At 47.9% G+C, this 15,375-nt stretch overlaps 1 protein-coding gene and 1 long non-coding RNA gene across 3 annotated transcripts in view; one reads left to right on the top strand and one right to left on the bottom strand.

Annotated features, from left to right (window-relative positions):
• The window catches only part of LOC116477961 (uncharacterized), a 39,516-nt gene that overhangs the window by 2,358 nt on the left and 21,783 nt on the right, over positions 1–15,375 (bottom strand). Inside the window, exon 2 of the long non-coding RNA XR_004250694.2 lies at positions 5,552–5,612. This is a non-coding gene — a long non-coding RNA (uncharacterized LOC116477961). The remainder of the gene's footprint in view (positions 1–5,551; positions 5,613–15,375) is intronic.
• Positions 1–15,375, top strand: part of FAM222A (family with sequence similarity 222 member A) — a 57,009-nt gene that overhangs the window by 22,807 nt on the left and 18,827 nt on the right. The window contains exon 2 of one of the 2 annotated variants that reach the window (XM_032168739.2): positions 7,541–7,668. The exons of the other annotated variant lie outside the window; for it this stretch is intronic. Within the exon in view, the coding sequence (XP_032024630.1) occupies positions 7,587–7,668 (82 nt within the window). The 5' untranslated portion in view covers positions 7,541–7,586. The remainder of the gene's footprint in view (positions 1–7,540; positions 7,669–15,375) is intronic. 2 annotated transcript variants of the gene reach the window in all.

Raw genomic sequence — 15,375 nt, 5'->3', positions numbered from 1 at the left:
CCTTGTAATTACCCCTCTGATGCCTCCCATCCACTCAGGGTCTGTCACTGCCCCAGCATCTAGCACAGGGCCTGGCCTGGCACATAGTTGGTGTTTAATCTGTCATGCCGTCGCCAATGGTTGGAGTGTTGATGGAGGCACATCGCAGTTGTCAGTTCCCATGGCGACTGACATCACTACACTCTCAGGCTGTACCCCGCCCCTTTCTCCAGGGCTTTTGCGCCGGGAGCTGGCCGTGGTGCTGACAGGCCCAGGAATTGGTGCCTACCCCCAAACCCCAGCCCTGTGTCCCAGTAGGACACTTCCTGAGGCCTGCCCTGCCCCAACTCCCCAGGACAGCCTCTTGCCCATCCTTTGTTCAGGAGACGTTTTCCTGAGGGCCCCTGTGCTCAGGCACTGCTGTAGCACCATGAACCCATAGAGGAAGGATCAAGGAAAGCCACATGGGACTCCAGTCATTCGACGATTCATCAAACATTTATTATGCACCTTGTATGTCTTAGAGAAGCCCTCAGGAACCCGGACTGCAATTGAAGGTCGAGTCCAGTTTTAAGGGGTAGAGAGCCAGAAGGGGCTTTTGAGCAGTCCTTCTGCTCAAAAGTCCTTCCTGGCTCTTGGGATTGCATGGGCCAAAGTGTGCAGGTGAGAGGCTTGTGCAGAGGGAAGCCCACCTCAGGACTCTGGCTGCCAGCCAGCATTGGTGATTGTCACTTTACTTTTTGGTCTCCCCTTTGGCTCAGAACTGCCGGCATCTCTGGCTCCAGTGCCCAGCCCAGAACCAGGCACAATGGAGGGGTGTTGGAGCCAGGCAGGGGACTGGCATCTTTGTCCAGGAAACCAAAGAGCCAGGTATGCTCTGTGACCATATTTGTAGCATTTTAGAGAGCCCCTGGCCTGCTGGGGTGGGGGCAGATACAGTGGTAATCCTGGCAGAAGATGAGGCCTCCTATTAAAGGGGATAGTACCTCCCCAACCCCCAACTTTAAAAAAAAAAAAAAAAAGGTAAAAATCCCCTTCTGGTGTTGAGGCCCAAATGGCAGTGGGAAATAATCACTTTTCACAGGCCCCTTATCCACAGCCAAGCCCTGTGCCAGTTTAATCAGCAGTGCCGGTGTGACTTGAAGAATCCCCGGCTTGAGAGATCAGGAGAGGGGTTAAAGAAAATTACCCTCGCCTCCTCCATGCTAATGTAATCTCTAACCAGATCTGCCTAGCCGCAGCTCAAATTGCTTTTTAGATTAACATTTAATTATTAACAGGGTCCCTTGGAAGGCCTCCGGCTCAGAACAGAGATGGGGGAGGGAGCGGCAGGAGGGAGGTGGGGATGCGCTTCCACTCTGGCAGCCTTGCTGAAACAAGTGGGGTGGGAGAGAGAGGAAGGAGCAAGGGAGAGGGGTCAGGAAGGGAGAAAGAAAGACAGCAGGAAGGAGAAGGGAGGCATCAGGACAGGAGGCAGGTGGAGCCAGGGACAGGGATGTAGACAGAGGAGAGGAAAGAGACAGACAGTGGATCTTCCTGTCGTGGGAGCCCCAAAGGGGGTTGGGGGAAGCTTGCACCTAGATTCCTGAGGACATTCCTGGGCTGGGCAAGGGTCTCTTCACTCTTCCTGGACAGAAGCAGGTTTGCTGCCCCTCGCTATTTAGAGAGATCTGGACTTTCTGAGGCTTTCTACTTGCTCAGCTCATGGTGCTGGGGACCAACACAGAGAAGTGACCCGTTTAGGGCCACACAGCCAGGGTCTGACCCTAGTATTCCCAATCCAGCATTCATTCTCTTCCCCCCAGGCCCTGGGCCTCCCACCACCACTTCAGGCTCCTATCTGCTTTTGGAGCAGGCTGTGTGGCCAGGCAGCGTGAAGAGACTTGAATTACAGCCAGAGGGATGGAGGTGAGAACTGTGAGACGGCTCCCTCACCACCCACCTATCCTGCCACTACCCCCAGGAAGGCTGCAAAGCCCTGAGGAGTGGCCGGCATCTCATTCACTTCCTGAAAGGGAATTCAGAGTCTGAACTATCTACTCTACTCCTTGCATGATGAACTGCTGGGTTTTGCCAGCTTCCTATCTTGTCCCTGCTCGAGATTCTAAGTCCATCAAAGACAAGGGCTACATCTAGAGGCCCTTTGTGTGCCCACAGGTCAGGGACTGCCCCACACCTTGCACACAGCTGGATTAAGTTTGAAAACCAAATGGTCACATCCTCTTATGTCCAAGCTAGATGGCCCTTGTACTATCAGCTGGTCCACTCCCCATAAAGGTTCATTTGGGAAACAGACTCAGAGAGGTGCTGTGACTTCCTCCAGGTCACCCAGCCAGTGAGAACCCCAGTGCCTGGCCCCTGCCTGGCAGGTACAACCCAGAGGCCTCTGGGGCCAGCTCTGTTCTCTGAACTAGTCCTGTTGGACACCAGGAAGGGCCTGGCATGACCTTCCCCTCCAGGTCACAGCTAGGTTTTGGCCTTGAATGGAGCCACAGAAGCCAGGTAGGTAGCTCTAGGGATTGGAGGTAGAGGAGGAGATAGGGGCTCAGAGGGGTGCAGCCCATGGCTTTCCCGGGGTCACAACCTCAGGGCCCTGCCGTGAAGCCAGGTGTGTCCTCCAATTCTGCCTTGGGGTCAGCCCAGCCTGGCAAGGGGCAGACTGCTGACCTGTGGACACGTGAGGGAAAGTTCCAGATGCCTGCCACATCAGGAAAATGCTGGATGCAGAGAGAGGTCAGGAACATTCATTTTTAGTAGGAGGTCAGTTCTGGCTAGATGTTCCTTTCTGGCAGGACACTTTGAGTCATTTCTGTCCTCCCAGTACATGGCACAGGGCTGGCCCTCAAAAGGTGCTTGGAAAGTGTTTGCTGCCTAAATGAATGAATGGGCGGGTAAGAAGCAAGGCCTGGGCTTTACTCATCTCAGTGTTGTTCTGCCCAACGCTGGCGTCATGAGTTGCGCTCCTTGAATGCTTATGGGATGAATAAGTGACCTCTGGGAGCCCTTCCCCTCCTCTCACCCCTTCCTTCTGTGATCCTAGCCCCTCCTACAGTAGAATCAAAACGGATTTGGGCCCTGGGGAGAAGTAGACCCTTGCTTCCATCGCTCCCTGCCCAGTTGACTGGGAGCTGAGGGCTGACGGGCCCCCAACCACGATGGAGCTGCTGTACAGTGTGGGGCTGAGGGTCTGACTGGCATTGGCATCCTTGGGCTCTGCTATCTAAAAGCTGTGTGACCTTGCACAGATTGCCTCCCCTCTCTGTGGCCATTTCCTAAGCTGTGAAATGGAGCCCCAGAGGCCACGAGGATGAGGCGCATGGGCTTGGTACAGAGGGCAGTCAATACATGCTCACCACCGTTAAGAGCCCAAATTGCATGTTGCTCTTTCAGAGCTTCCCCTCCCACTGGCCCATGGGCTCCCTGATGCCCCCTGCAGCCAGACAGGCGAGGGCGAGCTGACAAAAGGCAGGCAGGGCCCAAGGCCCCAAATCCCTGTTCTTTTCATAAAAACAGACAGCCTTCTCCCATTCATTGTTCTGCTAAGGCGAGCATCACAGACTCAATTCCTCCTCGGACCTGGAAAGTTCCTTCCTTCCTTTCCCCTCCCCTGTCACATTTCCTTTATCTAAATCCTCAGCTATGAAAGGACACATCGACAGCTGGGGGCGTTATCTGGTGGAGGGGACCTTTTCCTCGGGTGTCTCCGAGATAAGGCGTCTTATCAGCCCCCATGTCAGGGAAGGTGCCAAGCATTCTAATCATTGAGGCATGTGACATTTTCCCCCTCCCTGCCCCCCCCCTCCTTTTTTATTATTAAAGTCACAAAAGACCTTGAGCTTATAAACAGTCTGATTTGCAGATAGGGTTTCAAAATGAACAGTGCTCCCTGGATGGTGCTTGGCCAGGGGGGTAATGAGTCCAGGTGGGGGCTCTGAGAGGCTGGCCCCCTGCAGATGGGATGGTGCCAGGCAGGGAGGGGGCAAGGTGGGGTCACAGAAAGAACATGAGTGTTTTAGGCGCATGCCCCAGTCCTGTCCCTGCCTTGCTGTGTGACCTTGTTTGGGATGCTTGGCTTCTCTGGGCCTAGATCACTTTATCTGACAATAACCAATTCATTGATTCGGCCATTCGTTCAACACCTATTTAGTCAATGATTACTCTTGCCAGGCACTGGGGAGAGACAGACAAATAAGACACGGTCCCTACCCCTAAGAAACACAGTCCAGCGGAGGGAGAGAGATGTGAAAATTGGCAATTACACCTCGGTGTGATTAGAGCAGAGATGGTGGATATCTAGAGGAAGGGACGGGTGAGCCAGGGTCTGAAGACAGATCTGAGTTCGAACGGATCAGGGTCATGGTGCTGTAGGCAGGAGAACCAGCAGGGGCAGAGGTCTGGAGGTATGAGGCAGCCTGGCTGGAAGGAGGGCCAAGGGGAGCCATGAGAGAGATGAGGTGTGGGGGGCAAAGAGGGCTGGGCTCCACGCCGGGGCCAGAGAGGTTTTAAGGCCAAGGAGGGGGATTTGACCGTCTTGATTGCAGATGATGGGGATGATGCAGGAGTTGGAGGTGGTGGTCCCCTCCCCACCTCCCTCCTAGGACACCCCACCACCCCGCCACGTGCCCCAGTGGCAGGGCACAGGGTTCCTGGGAGAATGGGCAGTGAGTTGGGGGAACTGGGGGTGCAGAGAGAAAAAAAGTCCCTCTTAAGTGAAGAGCATCTCTCAGGCTGCCTGTAGCCCTCCAGAAGCAAGGAATGGAAGGATGCAGGCAGCTGCCCTGGCGAAGCTGAGCCGAAGCTGAGCCAAAGCTGAGGCCTACACGTGGACACCATCACACCCTGAAAACCCCCGCACCCTGAGCTCAGTCGGGTGACCCCTCCCAGCTCCCAGAACTGCCTGGCATCCACCATAAGAGCACGCTGACAACCAGAGCCCCGCTGGGAAGGGAGCTGATGGGGTCCCAGGAGGCTCCAGAATAGGCGACCTGCCCCTCCCCCAACAATTGCAGCCCCCAGCTCACCCTTTTTCAACTGCAAAGCATGTGGGATGTATGGCCCAAGGGGCATTGGGGCACCTAGAGAAGGGCTGGACTTCTGGACCCCTGGCACCCAGTAAAAGGCTGGAGATAGGGCTGGGCATGGCCAGGACTCTGGAAGAAAGTGACCTGGGAGTACCCATAGGGATCATGGAGCCACTATTAACAGGCCAGAGAGGGTCATTAGCCCAGCCAGGGTCACACAGCGTGTGCTGGGAGACAAGGAGGTTCCAGGCTTCCAGCCCAGGTTTCCACAGGGCACCAGCCTCTGACCTCCCTCCTTACTGGCCTGGGTGCAGCCAAGCTTAGTGGTGAGGGGGTAAGTGCACCCAGCCACGCCCTGCCTGGCAGGCCACTGCCCCCTGTGGCTTGGGTTTCCCATTTGTGGAGGGAGAGGTCTTGGACTGGCTTTCTCCGGATCTCCCTCCTTTCCCCCAACCCCTATGTCAGAGCGGCGAGAGATGGACTCTGCCCTGGAGCAGGGGCCACAGAAAGAGGCTGGGCCAGGGTGAGGGAGGTTGCCACAGGCCTCTTACCTTCCAGGTTGCACACGATTGTGAGTCCTCACAGACCACCTGAGTGTGCGTGAGAGGGTGCCTGTAAGTGCAGAGGAACATGCCATGCAGCAAACACATATGTACATAGGTGAGTGTGTACCAGGGTGTGTGTGCACACCCAGCCCTCCCTGTCCACATGCACGGCGTGTCCTCCAGGGCTGGTGTCCAAGGCTGTGGTGATAGCGGGCCCGAGTCAAGCCTGCTCCCGCCACCTGCTCACGTCCCAAGTCCCCGAGGAGAGGAGCAGCACTGCCTTCCTGCAGTCAAGGACTTTCATCCCTGCAATAAGCCCCACTTCATTCCCTTTTTAAACTGTATAATTTCTGCCTGATTGTAATGGCCTATTTTAAAATTACCAGAAATCAAAGCTGGGAAGTGGATACTGCAGCTTTTATTGCGTCTCTGTGTTAAGGCTGGCGACTGGGGAGGGGGCGGTGAGAATCACCTCCCCTCCCCTCCATCCCCCACTTTCTCTCTCTCTCTCTCGCTTTTTTTTTTTTTTTCTTGAGACAGTAATAGGAGAAAATTGGTTTTGAAACTGAATAAAAGTCCCTTTCAGAGGAAATCATTTCTTTCAGGGTACCTTTGCTGAAAGTAAAATAGGGCATAATGAAAGGTGGTTACGCGATTGTCTTTCATTTACCGAGAGGCCAGGACAGACGGGAGGCTGCAACCGTCTCCGGGAAATACAAGATTGGAATAATTGCGCCGTAACAAGGAGCTTGTTGTGAAATTAGTATCTTAAGAAAGTAGTGAAAAAAGGCTTTTCCTCATGAATACTTCATTATTAGAAGAAAGCGGCAGAATTTAGGACTCCAGACACCTGTTTAGTATTAAATAACTTCCCTTTCTTCTCCTTCAACACCCCCTCTGCTTTCTTCTTCTTTTTTAAAACCAACATGAAGATTGAGGTGACCCAGTTTGGCTGCTCAGGACTGGGGGAGGTCAGGAGGTGGTGGGGACAGAGTGCCCAGGTAGATGGACATCAGGGGTGTCCGGGGTTGAGCTCACCCTTAGACCTGCCTTCTCCTTAGCAAGAAGGGAGGAAGGGACCTCTAGGTAAGCTCCACCGCCACCCTCCCATGGGGGCCTCACAGGCAGGCCCACTCTGACCCTGCCAGTCAGGGGCTTTGGGCTGTCAGGAATGTGCCTGGGCCTCCTGAAACGTTCTCTGCAGGAGAGCGGGTTTGGGGAAGCTGAAGGCAAGTGTCTGTGTGAATGTCAGGCTCTGGCTGTTGGGGAAGGTACCACACGGGCCTGTGTGCAGCCACATCTGAGCTGCTGCCCTGCAGAGCACAGGCCTCTGCCCTTCCCATTCAGGGTAAGGAGCTCAGGCAGCGACAGGGATCTCAGGTCAGGGCAGACTTGATGGCCCATTGAGGCTGGGCTCAGGGTACAGCATGGATCAAGGTTCGAGAGCCCCTCGTTCTCCCAGGGACACCATCCTGACATCTCCCCTCCAGGGGGGCTGTGAGGATACCCTGGGCAGGAGACAGACCAGTACTTCAGTAACCTGGGACAACCTGGCATTTCTCGAGCACCCTTCTTTGTAGATGCCCAAGATGACCAGGTGGGGTCTTCAGGCTGACTTGCTTTCAGGGGGCCACCACCAGCCAGAAGGACAGCCTGCTGTGGGGCACGGAGAGAGTGAGGATCTCACCCAGTTGGGAGCATCAGGGCAGGCCCCAGAGCAGGTGACCCAGATGCCGGGCAGGGCCGGGGCATGTCTGATCCATCAGTCCGGCCCCCACTCAAGAGCCCTGGATTCTGTCCCTTCCTGTGAGGCCACAGATGGGCCTCTTGATGCCTCAGGCCTTGGTCCCCTCATTGGTCGAATAAGGGAAATGGGTGTCTGCTTTGAGAGTCTCTGAGGTTCTTCGGGGTTGCAGGGAGACTCCCGGGGGGAATGGTGGGGGGCGGGCACGGAGCAGCCCCCAAGTGACAGAGCACCCCATCTTCCTCCTGCAGGGACCCTGCCGCAGAGCGCGCCCCACTGGGGACCCCCAGCTCAGCCATGCTGGCCTGTCTGCAGAGGACCCAGAACCCCCCGGGCCAACACCTGGCCTGCCCGAGCAAGAGCCTGGAGCTGCGCAAGTGTGAGTAGGACGCCTCCCCAGCCTTTGCAGGGCAGGTCGTGGGCAGAGAACGCCATTCACCCCCCAGGATGTCCACCCACCATGGCCCTGTCGGAAAGTCTCTGTGCTCTCTTAGGCCCCCAGGCCTTGGCCCCGGTTGTGCTGCCTTCCTGGTCTCCCCCCGCAAAATGACACCCACTCCTTTGTCTGGCCGGCTCCTGTGGAGCAAGACTCTCAACTCTGGCTTGACCTCCTTCCCAGCAGCCTCTTCTGACCACCACCATCACCATGCCCCAACCCCGCCTCTGCAACTTCACCACCATTATCTCGCCATGTCTGTCTCCCTTACCACCATTAAAGTAGGATGACATGGAAGCAAAAAATAGACAGAGTGGGGTCCCTGCTTGAGGCCCATGAGCTGTGTGGTCTTGGGTGTTTCCTTCCCTCTCTGGCCTTGCTTTTTCACCGGGAGCTAGACCTGGTGACCAGGGGTCTCTTCTCACTATCTAGGACCAGGATCCCAAATGCTCTGATTTGGTTATTTTTAGCTATCAATCATAATTTCTTTTTTAATGAAGTACTTAGAAATGGAGATTTGCATTAAAATATGGATTTCTAGTATCTCTTGAAAAAAAACAAAAACAGAGGCTCTGGTAACATAGGCCTGTGTGCCTGTACTGCAGCTACGGTTAGAGCTGAATGACTGCCTCTTTTAAAGCGATGTCTGTCTCCAGGTCACTGCAGTCCTCACCCCTCCCTATTGCTTCTGTCCTATAGCCCAGGATCCGTTGCCATTTAGCATGATGCTTACAATGGGAAAATATTTTTTTCTTTTAAATATTTATCTTTAGACAAGGGAACATATTCATGTTATCTAACACTTGGAGGAAGGAAGGGGTATATAGAGAAAAGCCTCCCTCTGGGCCAGCCACCCACTTCCCTCGGAGAGGGAGTCCATGTCGTCAGCTTCCTGGGTGTCCTTCCAGATGTTTTATGTGCGTCCCAGCAAATATGTGTGGACACGCATATTTTACACACTATCCTGCACCTCACTGTTTCCCTTTGTAATCTGTATGTCAGCTTCTAAAGAGCTTCCTCATTCTTTCGCCACGTAGTTTTCTCTAGCAGGGGTGGCCCATAATTTATTTGGCCAGTCCTCTATTTAGACTGTAACTGACCTGTTGCCATTACAAGCAGTGCAGCAGTAAACCCTGGATGTGTCACAAGGATGTGGATAAAACTGCAGGGTACATTTCTGGAAGTGGAAATACCGGGTCAAACGGATGTGTGTTTGGCATTTTGATACCTGTGGTCTGATGGACATCTTTAGATGGTGTATCTGTGGACACCTCACATTGTGGTGTGAGAGAGTCTGTTCCCCACCCCTCACCATCACAGCATCATCTCACACTTTTAGGTTTTGCCCACCTGGGCAGTGACAGTAGGATCACAATGTGGGTTTTGTTTTGTTTTGTTTAGGGATACAAGGTCTAGCTATGTTGCCCAGGCTAGTCTCAAACTCCTGGCCTCATGCCATCCTCCTGCCTCTGCTTCCTGATCAGCTGGGATTACAGGTGTGAGCCACTGCACCTGGCTACAGTGTAGTTTTAACTTAGTTTTATATGAATGAGGTTGAGTATCTTTTCATGTTGGTGCCATTTGTTTTTCCTTTGACTAATCTACTTATCTCCTTGGCTCCTTTTTTTTTTTTTTTTTTTAATTGGGTGGTGGTTTTTGTTCTTACTGATTTGTAGGAACTATTTGTATATGATGGAATCAGACCTCTGTCTGTGCTATGAATTGAAGATGTTTTCCCCAGGTTGGTTTTTGTTTTTGATTCTGCCATGGAGGAATTTTGTTTAGAAAGTGAGACTTATCAGTATTTCCTTTTATGGCATTTGGATTTTGTATCATACTTGTTAAGTCCTTCCTCAGGCTGAGATTATTATTAATTCCCCCAGGTTTCTTATAGATCTTTGATGGTTTTTAAGAAATGTATGAGGCCGGGCACAGTGGCTCATGCCTGTAATCCTATCACTTTGGGAGGCCAAGGCAGGTGGATCACCTGAGGTCAGGAGTTTGAGACCAGCCTGGCCAACATAGTAGAACCCCAACTCTACTAAAAATACAAAAATTAGCCAGGCATGGTGGCACATGCCTATAATCCTAGCTGCTCAGGAGGCTAAGGCAGGAGAATTGCTTGAACCCAGGAGGCAGAGGTTGCAGTAAGCCAAGATAGCGCCACTGCACTCCAGCCTGGGCGACAGAGTGAGACTCAGTCTCAAAAAAAAAAAAAAAAAAAAAAAAAAAGTATGATCTCTATATGACTTATAGTTTATTGGGTACAAAGTGTGAGATATGGATCCAAATACATTCAAGTATCAGTGCAGTGCTGTTTTAATTATTATGTTGTTTAAAAATTTTAGCCTTATTTAAATATAATTCATATACCATTCACCAATTTGGAGTGTACAATTCAATGATTTTTAGTATAAAATGTATAGAATTATGCAGCCATCACCACAGTCAATTTTAGAACATTTTCATCTCCTCGAGAAGAAAACCGACACCCATCAGCAGTCACCTCATCTCTCCCCACCAACCTCCTCCCCTTTCTCTACAATTTTCCTATTCTGGACTAGTGACTGGCTTCTTTCACTTAGAATAACATAAGTTCATCTGTGTTGCAGCATGTGTATATCCAGGTCGAGTAGCCCTTATCAGAAATGCTTGAGACCAAAGTGTTTTGAATTTTGGAAAATCTCATTATACCAGTTGAGCATCCCAAATCACAAAATCCGAAATGCTCCAATGAGCATTTCCTTTGAATGCCATGTCAGCACTCAAACAGTTGCAGATTTGGGAATACTTTGGATTTTAGATTTGTGGTGCTCAATTTGTAATACTTTCTCTTTTTTTGAGACAGTCTCACTCTGTTTCCCAGGCTGGAGTGCAGTGGCACGATCTTGGCTCACTGCAGCCTCTGCCTCCCAGGTTCAAGTGATTCTCCTGCCTCAGCCACCTGAATAGCTGGGATTATAGGCACGCACTACCACACCCAGCTAATTTTTATATTTTTTAGTAGAGACGGGGTTTCACCGTGTTGGCCAGGCTGGCCTTAAACTCCTGACCTCGGGTGATTCACCCGCCTTAGCCTCCCAAAGTGGTAGGATTACAGTCATGAGCCACCGTGCCCAGCCCTGTGGTACACTTTAGTATTTGGTAGAGGTTGTTGCTCCTTGTTCTCCCCCTCTACCCAAATTTCCTTGGCTCTTTTATTATTTTCTTGTCTGAACTATAGAATCAATTTATCTAGGTCAAAACAAGAATCCTATTTGTGCTTCTACCGGGATTGCATTACACTTACAGATGAATTTAGGAAGAAATGACACTTTTATGACGCTGCCTTTCCCACCAAAACATGATACAGTTCTCTTTCATGTCTCTCAGGAATGTTTTAACATTTGCCTGGTTGAAGTCTTCCACATTGTTTGGTTAAGTTTATTTCTGGATAGTTTAGCTTTTTTAGCTAGTCTTTTCTTCCACAAAGGAAGGTCGCTTCTTGAAGGCTGTTAACTTCTGCTACCTTACTGAATTCTTTTATTGTCCCTAACAGTTTTTCAATTTAGGCGCTTGGGTTTTCCAGTTATACTATCATATGATTTACAAATGATAAATTTACCCCCAATTTTGTTTTATACCTTAATTTCTTTATTTAATAGTGGCTACTATTTCTGGAAAATGAAACAATAACAGTGGTGATAATAGACATTCTTGCTTTGTAGCTTCTAGATTTCCCCATTAAGCAAATGCTGGCTTTGGGGCAGATAGTTTATCAGGTTAAATAAGTATCCATCTATTCCTGTTTTGTTGAGGATTTTAAAAATAAAGAATGGAAGCTGAACTTCGCCAAAAGACTTTTCAGTGTTTATGATCACATTTTTTTCCCATCAGTGAATTAATATGAATAATAGATTTCTTAATATTGAACTATCCTTGCATTCCAGATTAAACCCCAGTTGGTCATGGTAAATATTTCTTTATAATATACTGCTGGATTGAATTTGTTATTTAGGATTTTTGCCTCAGTCTAGTCAAAGAGATTGTTCTTTGGTTTTCTTTCTTTTTTTTTTTTGGAACAATTTTTGTTGGGTTTTGCTATGTTACACTGACATCATGAAGAAAATAGAGGCTTTCCTTCTTTCTCTTTGAACAGTTTAAATAGACATGGAATTATCTGTTCTTAAAAGTTTGGTTGATCCTCCACGAAACTGTTTGTGCTACTGCAGTTATTTGGGGTGAGTGGGTAGCTCTTTGATAATGCTATTTCTTCTCTAATAATTAGTTTGATTGTTTGTTCTACTTTTTTTGAATGACTTTGGTAAATTATGTTTCTCTAGAAAAGTATCCATTTTAACCAGGTCTTCAGATTGATTTGCATTAGTTTGAGCTAAATAATTTTTACAACTCTTAAGTGGTGAGTTCACCCTTCTTTTTTTTTTGAGACAGAGTCTTGCTCTGTCGCCCAGGCTGGAGTGCAGTGGCGCGTTCTCGGCTCACTGCAACCTCCGCCTCCCGGGTTCAAGCAATTCTTCTGCCTCAGCCTCCCGAGTAGCTGGGACTATAGGCGTGTGCCACCATGCCTGGCTAATTTTTGTATTTTTAGTAGAGATGGGGTTTCACCATATTGGCCAGGCTGGTCTCGAACTCCTGACCTCGTGATCCGCCTGCCTCGGCCTCCCAAAGTGCTGGAATTACAGGCGTGAGCTACTGCGCCCAGCCCCTTATTTCTTATAATGTATATTTTGTGCTCTTTTTCCTGTTTTTCTTCATTAGGTTAGTTAGCTAATGATACTATCTATCCCCTTTCCCCGAAGATTCATCTTTAGGATTTATTTATTAGTAATTATTCTTTTCTGGTTTCTTACTCATTAATTTATGCTTTTATCTTTATTAAAACCTTCCTTCTGCTTTTAGTTTTTTTCCCTTAGAGAGTTACATTTTTACATTAATCTTTTTTAAAAAAGGAGAAATTCAGGCTACAAAGTCTGAGCACTTCTGAGCTATATGTAGTATTTTCATTATTATTATTTTCTAGATATTTTAAATTTTAACCTAAGACTCATTTGAGTCCCACGCATCCACACAAATAGTAGGTGTTTTGTGTGTGTTTGTTTGTTTGTTGTTTGTTTTGAGATGGAGTTTCGCTCTTGTTGCCCAGGCTGGAGTGCAATGGTGCGATCTCGGCTCACCATAACGTCCACCTCCTGGGTTCAAGTGATTCTTCTGCCTCAGCCTCCTGAGTAGCTGGGATTACAGGCATGCGCCACCATGCCCGGCTAATTTTGTATTTTTAGTAGAGACAGGGTTTCTCCATGTTGGTCAGGCTGGTCTCAAACTCCTGGCCTCAGGTGATTTGCCCACCTCAGCCTCCCAAAGTACTGGCATTACGGGCATGAGCCACCATGCCCAGCCTTGTGTTTTACTTCTAGGGTGGTGGTAGTGTTTTTTTATGATCAGAGAATCTTGTCTTCTATTTCTACTTTCTAGGAGTTTTTTGAAGCTTTCTTTGTGATATAACCTATGGTAATTGTTGTGAGCTTTGTGAATTTTTTTGTGGGGACTTAAAAAGGTGTTCACTTTGTTTTCAAGATTCAGTTTGGTGTATGCCAATTTTATCTCCCATTAATTAGGCTATTAGGTTTTCTATATCCTTACTTACCTGTCATGGATAGAGAAAGGAACTAGACACCTACTGCTAACATGTTCCTATGTCTTCGTCTTCTTGTATGTAGCACCTGTATCTTTGGCTTTTGAATGGCAATGCAATGTTATTTAATGCATAGATATTAATAATCTTAAATCTTCATAGTGAATTATATCCTAAGAGATAAAATGGAATCCAGGCCAAAAAGTCCAGGATTCAATTTTATCTATTAAAATGGTAATCTCTGCCTTTTAAATTCACATTTTTCTTAAAACTTTTGCCAAACTTTGTATTTCAACCGTTGTAAATTACTTTGTTTAGATGTGACTCATATACTATAGAGTTGGATTAAGCTTTGTGATCCAGTCTGAATGCCCTTTTTTTCTTTTAATAGAGTTTAGTCCATTTACATTTATTGATATGACACATGTCTGGTCTTAGTTCAGTCATTTGTGCTTTATTTAAGTTGTCCCAAAAAGTCTTTCACTGTGTGATTTGTGTTCTCTGCTTTGTTTTGTGTACCTACTGATCATAAGGAAGGTTGGTGGCCTTGTTCTAGTGGTATAACTATTCCTTAATTCTCTATTTCTTTAGAATAGTATCTGTTATTTTCCCTAAGAGGAATAAAATGATGAAATTGGTAGATTTTCTTTTTCTCTCCACAACATTTTCTTAGAGTTCACTTCATATTTTCAAACCTCTATTGTCTAACATCAGTTTTAATGATATCTTTTGATTCCAGCTATTAAAGATGAGGATATCAGACTTGGCACAGTGGCTCACGCCTGCAATCCCAGCACTTTGGGAGGCCAAGGTGGGAGGATCGCTTGAAGCCAGGAGTTTGACATAAAGACTAGGATATCAGTCTACTTATAATCCTGTCCCCTTCTTTCCTCCTTCCTTTCTCGTTTGTTATTAGCAATGCTGTTACTGTATTCTCAGGGCTTATAATATAGCATCTGGTATGTCACCACAATCCTCACATTTGTTTCTTTAATAAGAATAGTGCTTACTACCAAATCTTTTGCCTTAGTTCACCCATTGTCTGAAGTTGGTCCTCCAGTATATTCCTTAAGAAGGCCTCATGTGAACAATACTCCTGGAGTTTCTGCACATTCAGAATGGTCTCTCTATTGCCTTTCTACTTGAGTGGGTTTAAAAAAAAAACAAGTTCCTGGTTCACTTTGTTTGCTTGAGGATTTTGTAGGTTTTGTTCTACTGTCTTCTAAATATTGCATGTTGCCATGGAGAAGCTGAGGACTGATGTTCCCCCATCTCTTTGATTTCGATCTTTCCATATCTTTCATGTCCAGTTACTTGACAAGGATGTGTCTTGGAGTTGACCATAGAGAGTCTATTTTCCCTGGAACACAGTATTGTGCCCTTTCAGCCTGCAGATCTGAGGCTTGTATTTTAGTTTCCTTCCTTGGGGACTCCAGTTAAGCACATATTGGCTCTCTTTCACCTATCTTCCCTATGTACCTTTTTCTGATTAGACCTTTCTGACTCATTTTATGTTGCTCACTTTTTTCCCTATGTTTTCTGCACCTTTTTTTTTTTTCTCCTGTGCTCATTCTATTTCCCCCTTGGGCAGTATGCTTTTTTTTTTCATCTGCTCTTATATATCTTCTCTGTGTTTTTGCTTTATAGAAACAACTGCTTACTAAATTTTTTCCTTCTTGATGAAATACTTGTCTATGATCTTCATCTCTTCTGTGACTATATCCTTCTGATGGGAGGTGTTTCTGGCCAACCATGAATTTACTTACGCTTTGCCTTGCTTTCATTTTTTAGTATATTTTTTATTAGGTCCTATGCTGGTTCAATTTAGATTATTTTTATTAGGTCCCATGCTGGTTCAATTTAGATTACGTAGGAGGAAATGAGTTTTTCCCAGTCCATTTGCAGGAGGTTCAGGTTGGGGAAAAGCCAGGGCCATGTCCTGAGCTAACTAAAAATGTCCATACAACCCAGAGTTTCCTATGTGTGCTTATTTATCCTCTTTTTCCTCAGACCCAGGT

This window comes from Hylobates moloch, unplaced genomic scaffold (genome assembly GCF_009828535.3).
Source record: "Hylobates moloch isolate HMO894 unplaced genomic scaffold, HMol_V3 SCAFFOLD_12, whole genome shotgun sequence".
NCBI lineage: Eukaryota > Metazoa > Chordata > Mammalia > Primates > Hylobatidae > Hylobates > Hylobates moloch.
This window is presented reverse-complemented; position numbering and strand designations above follow the sequence as displayed.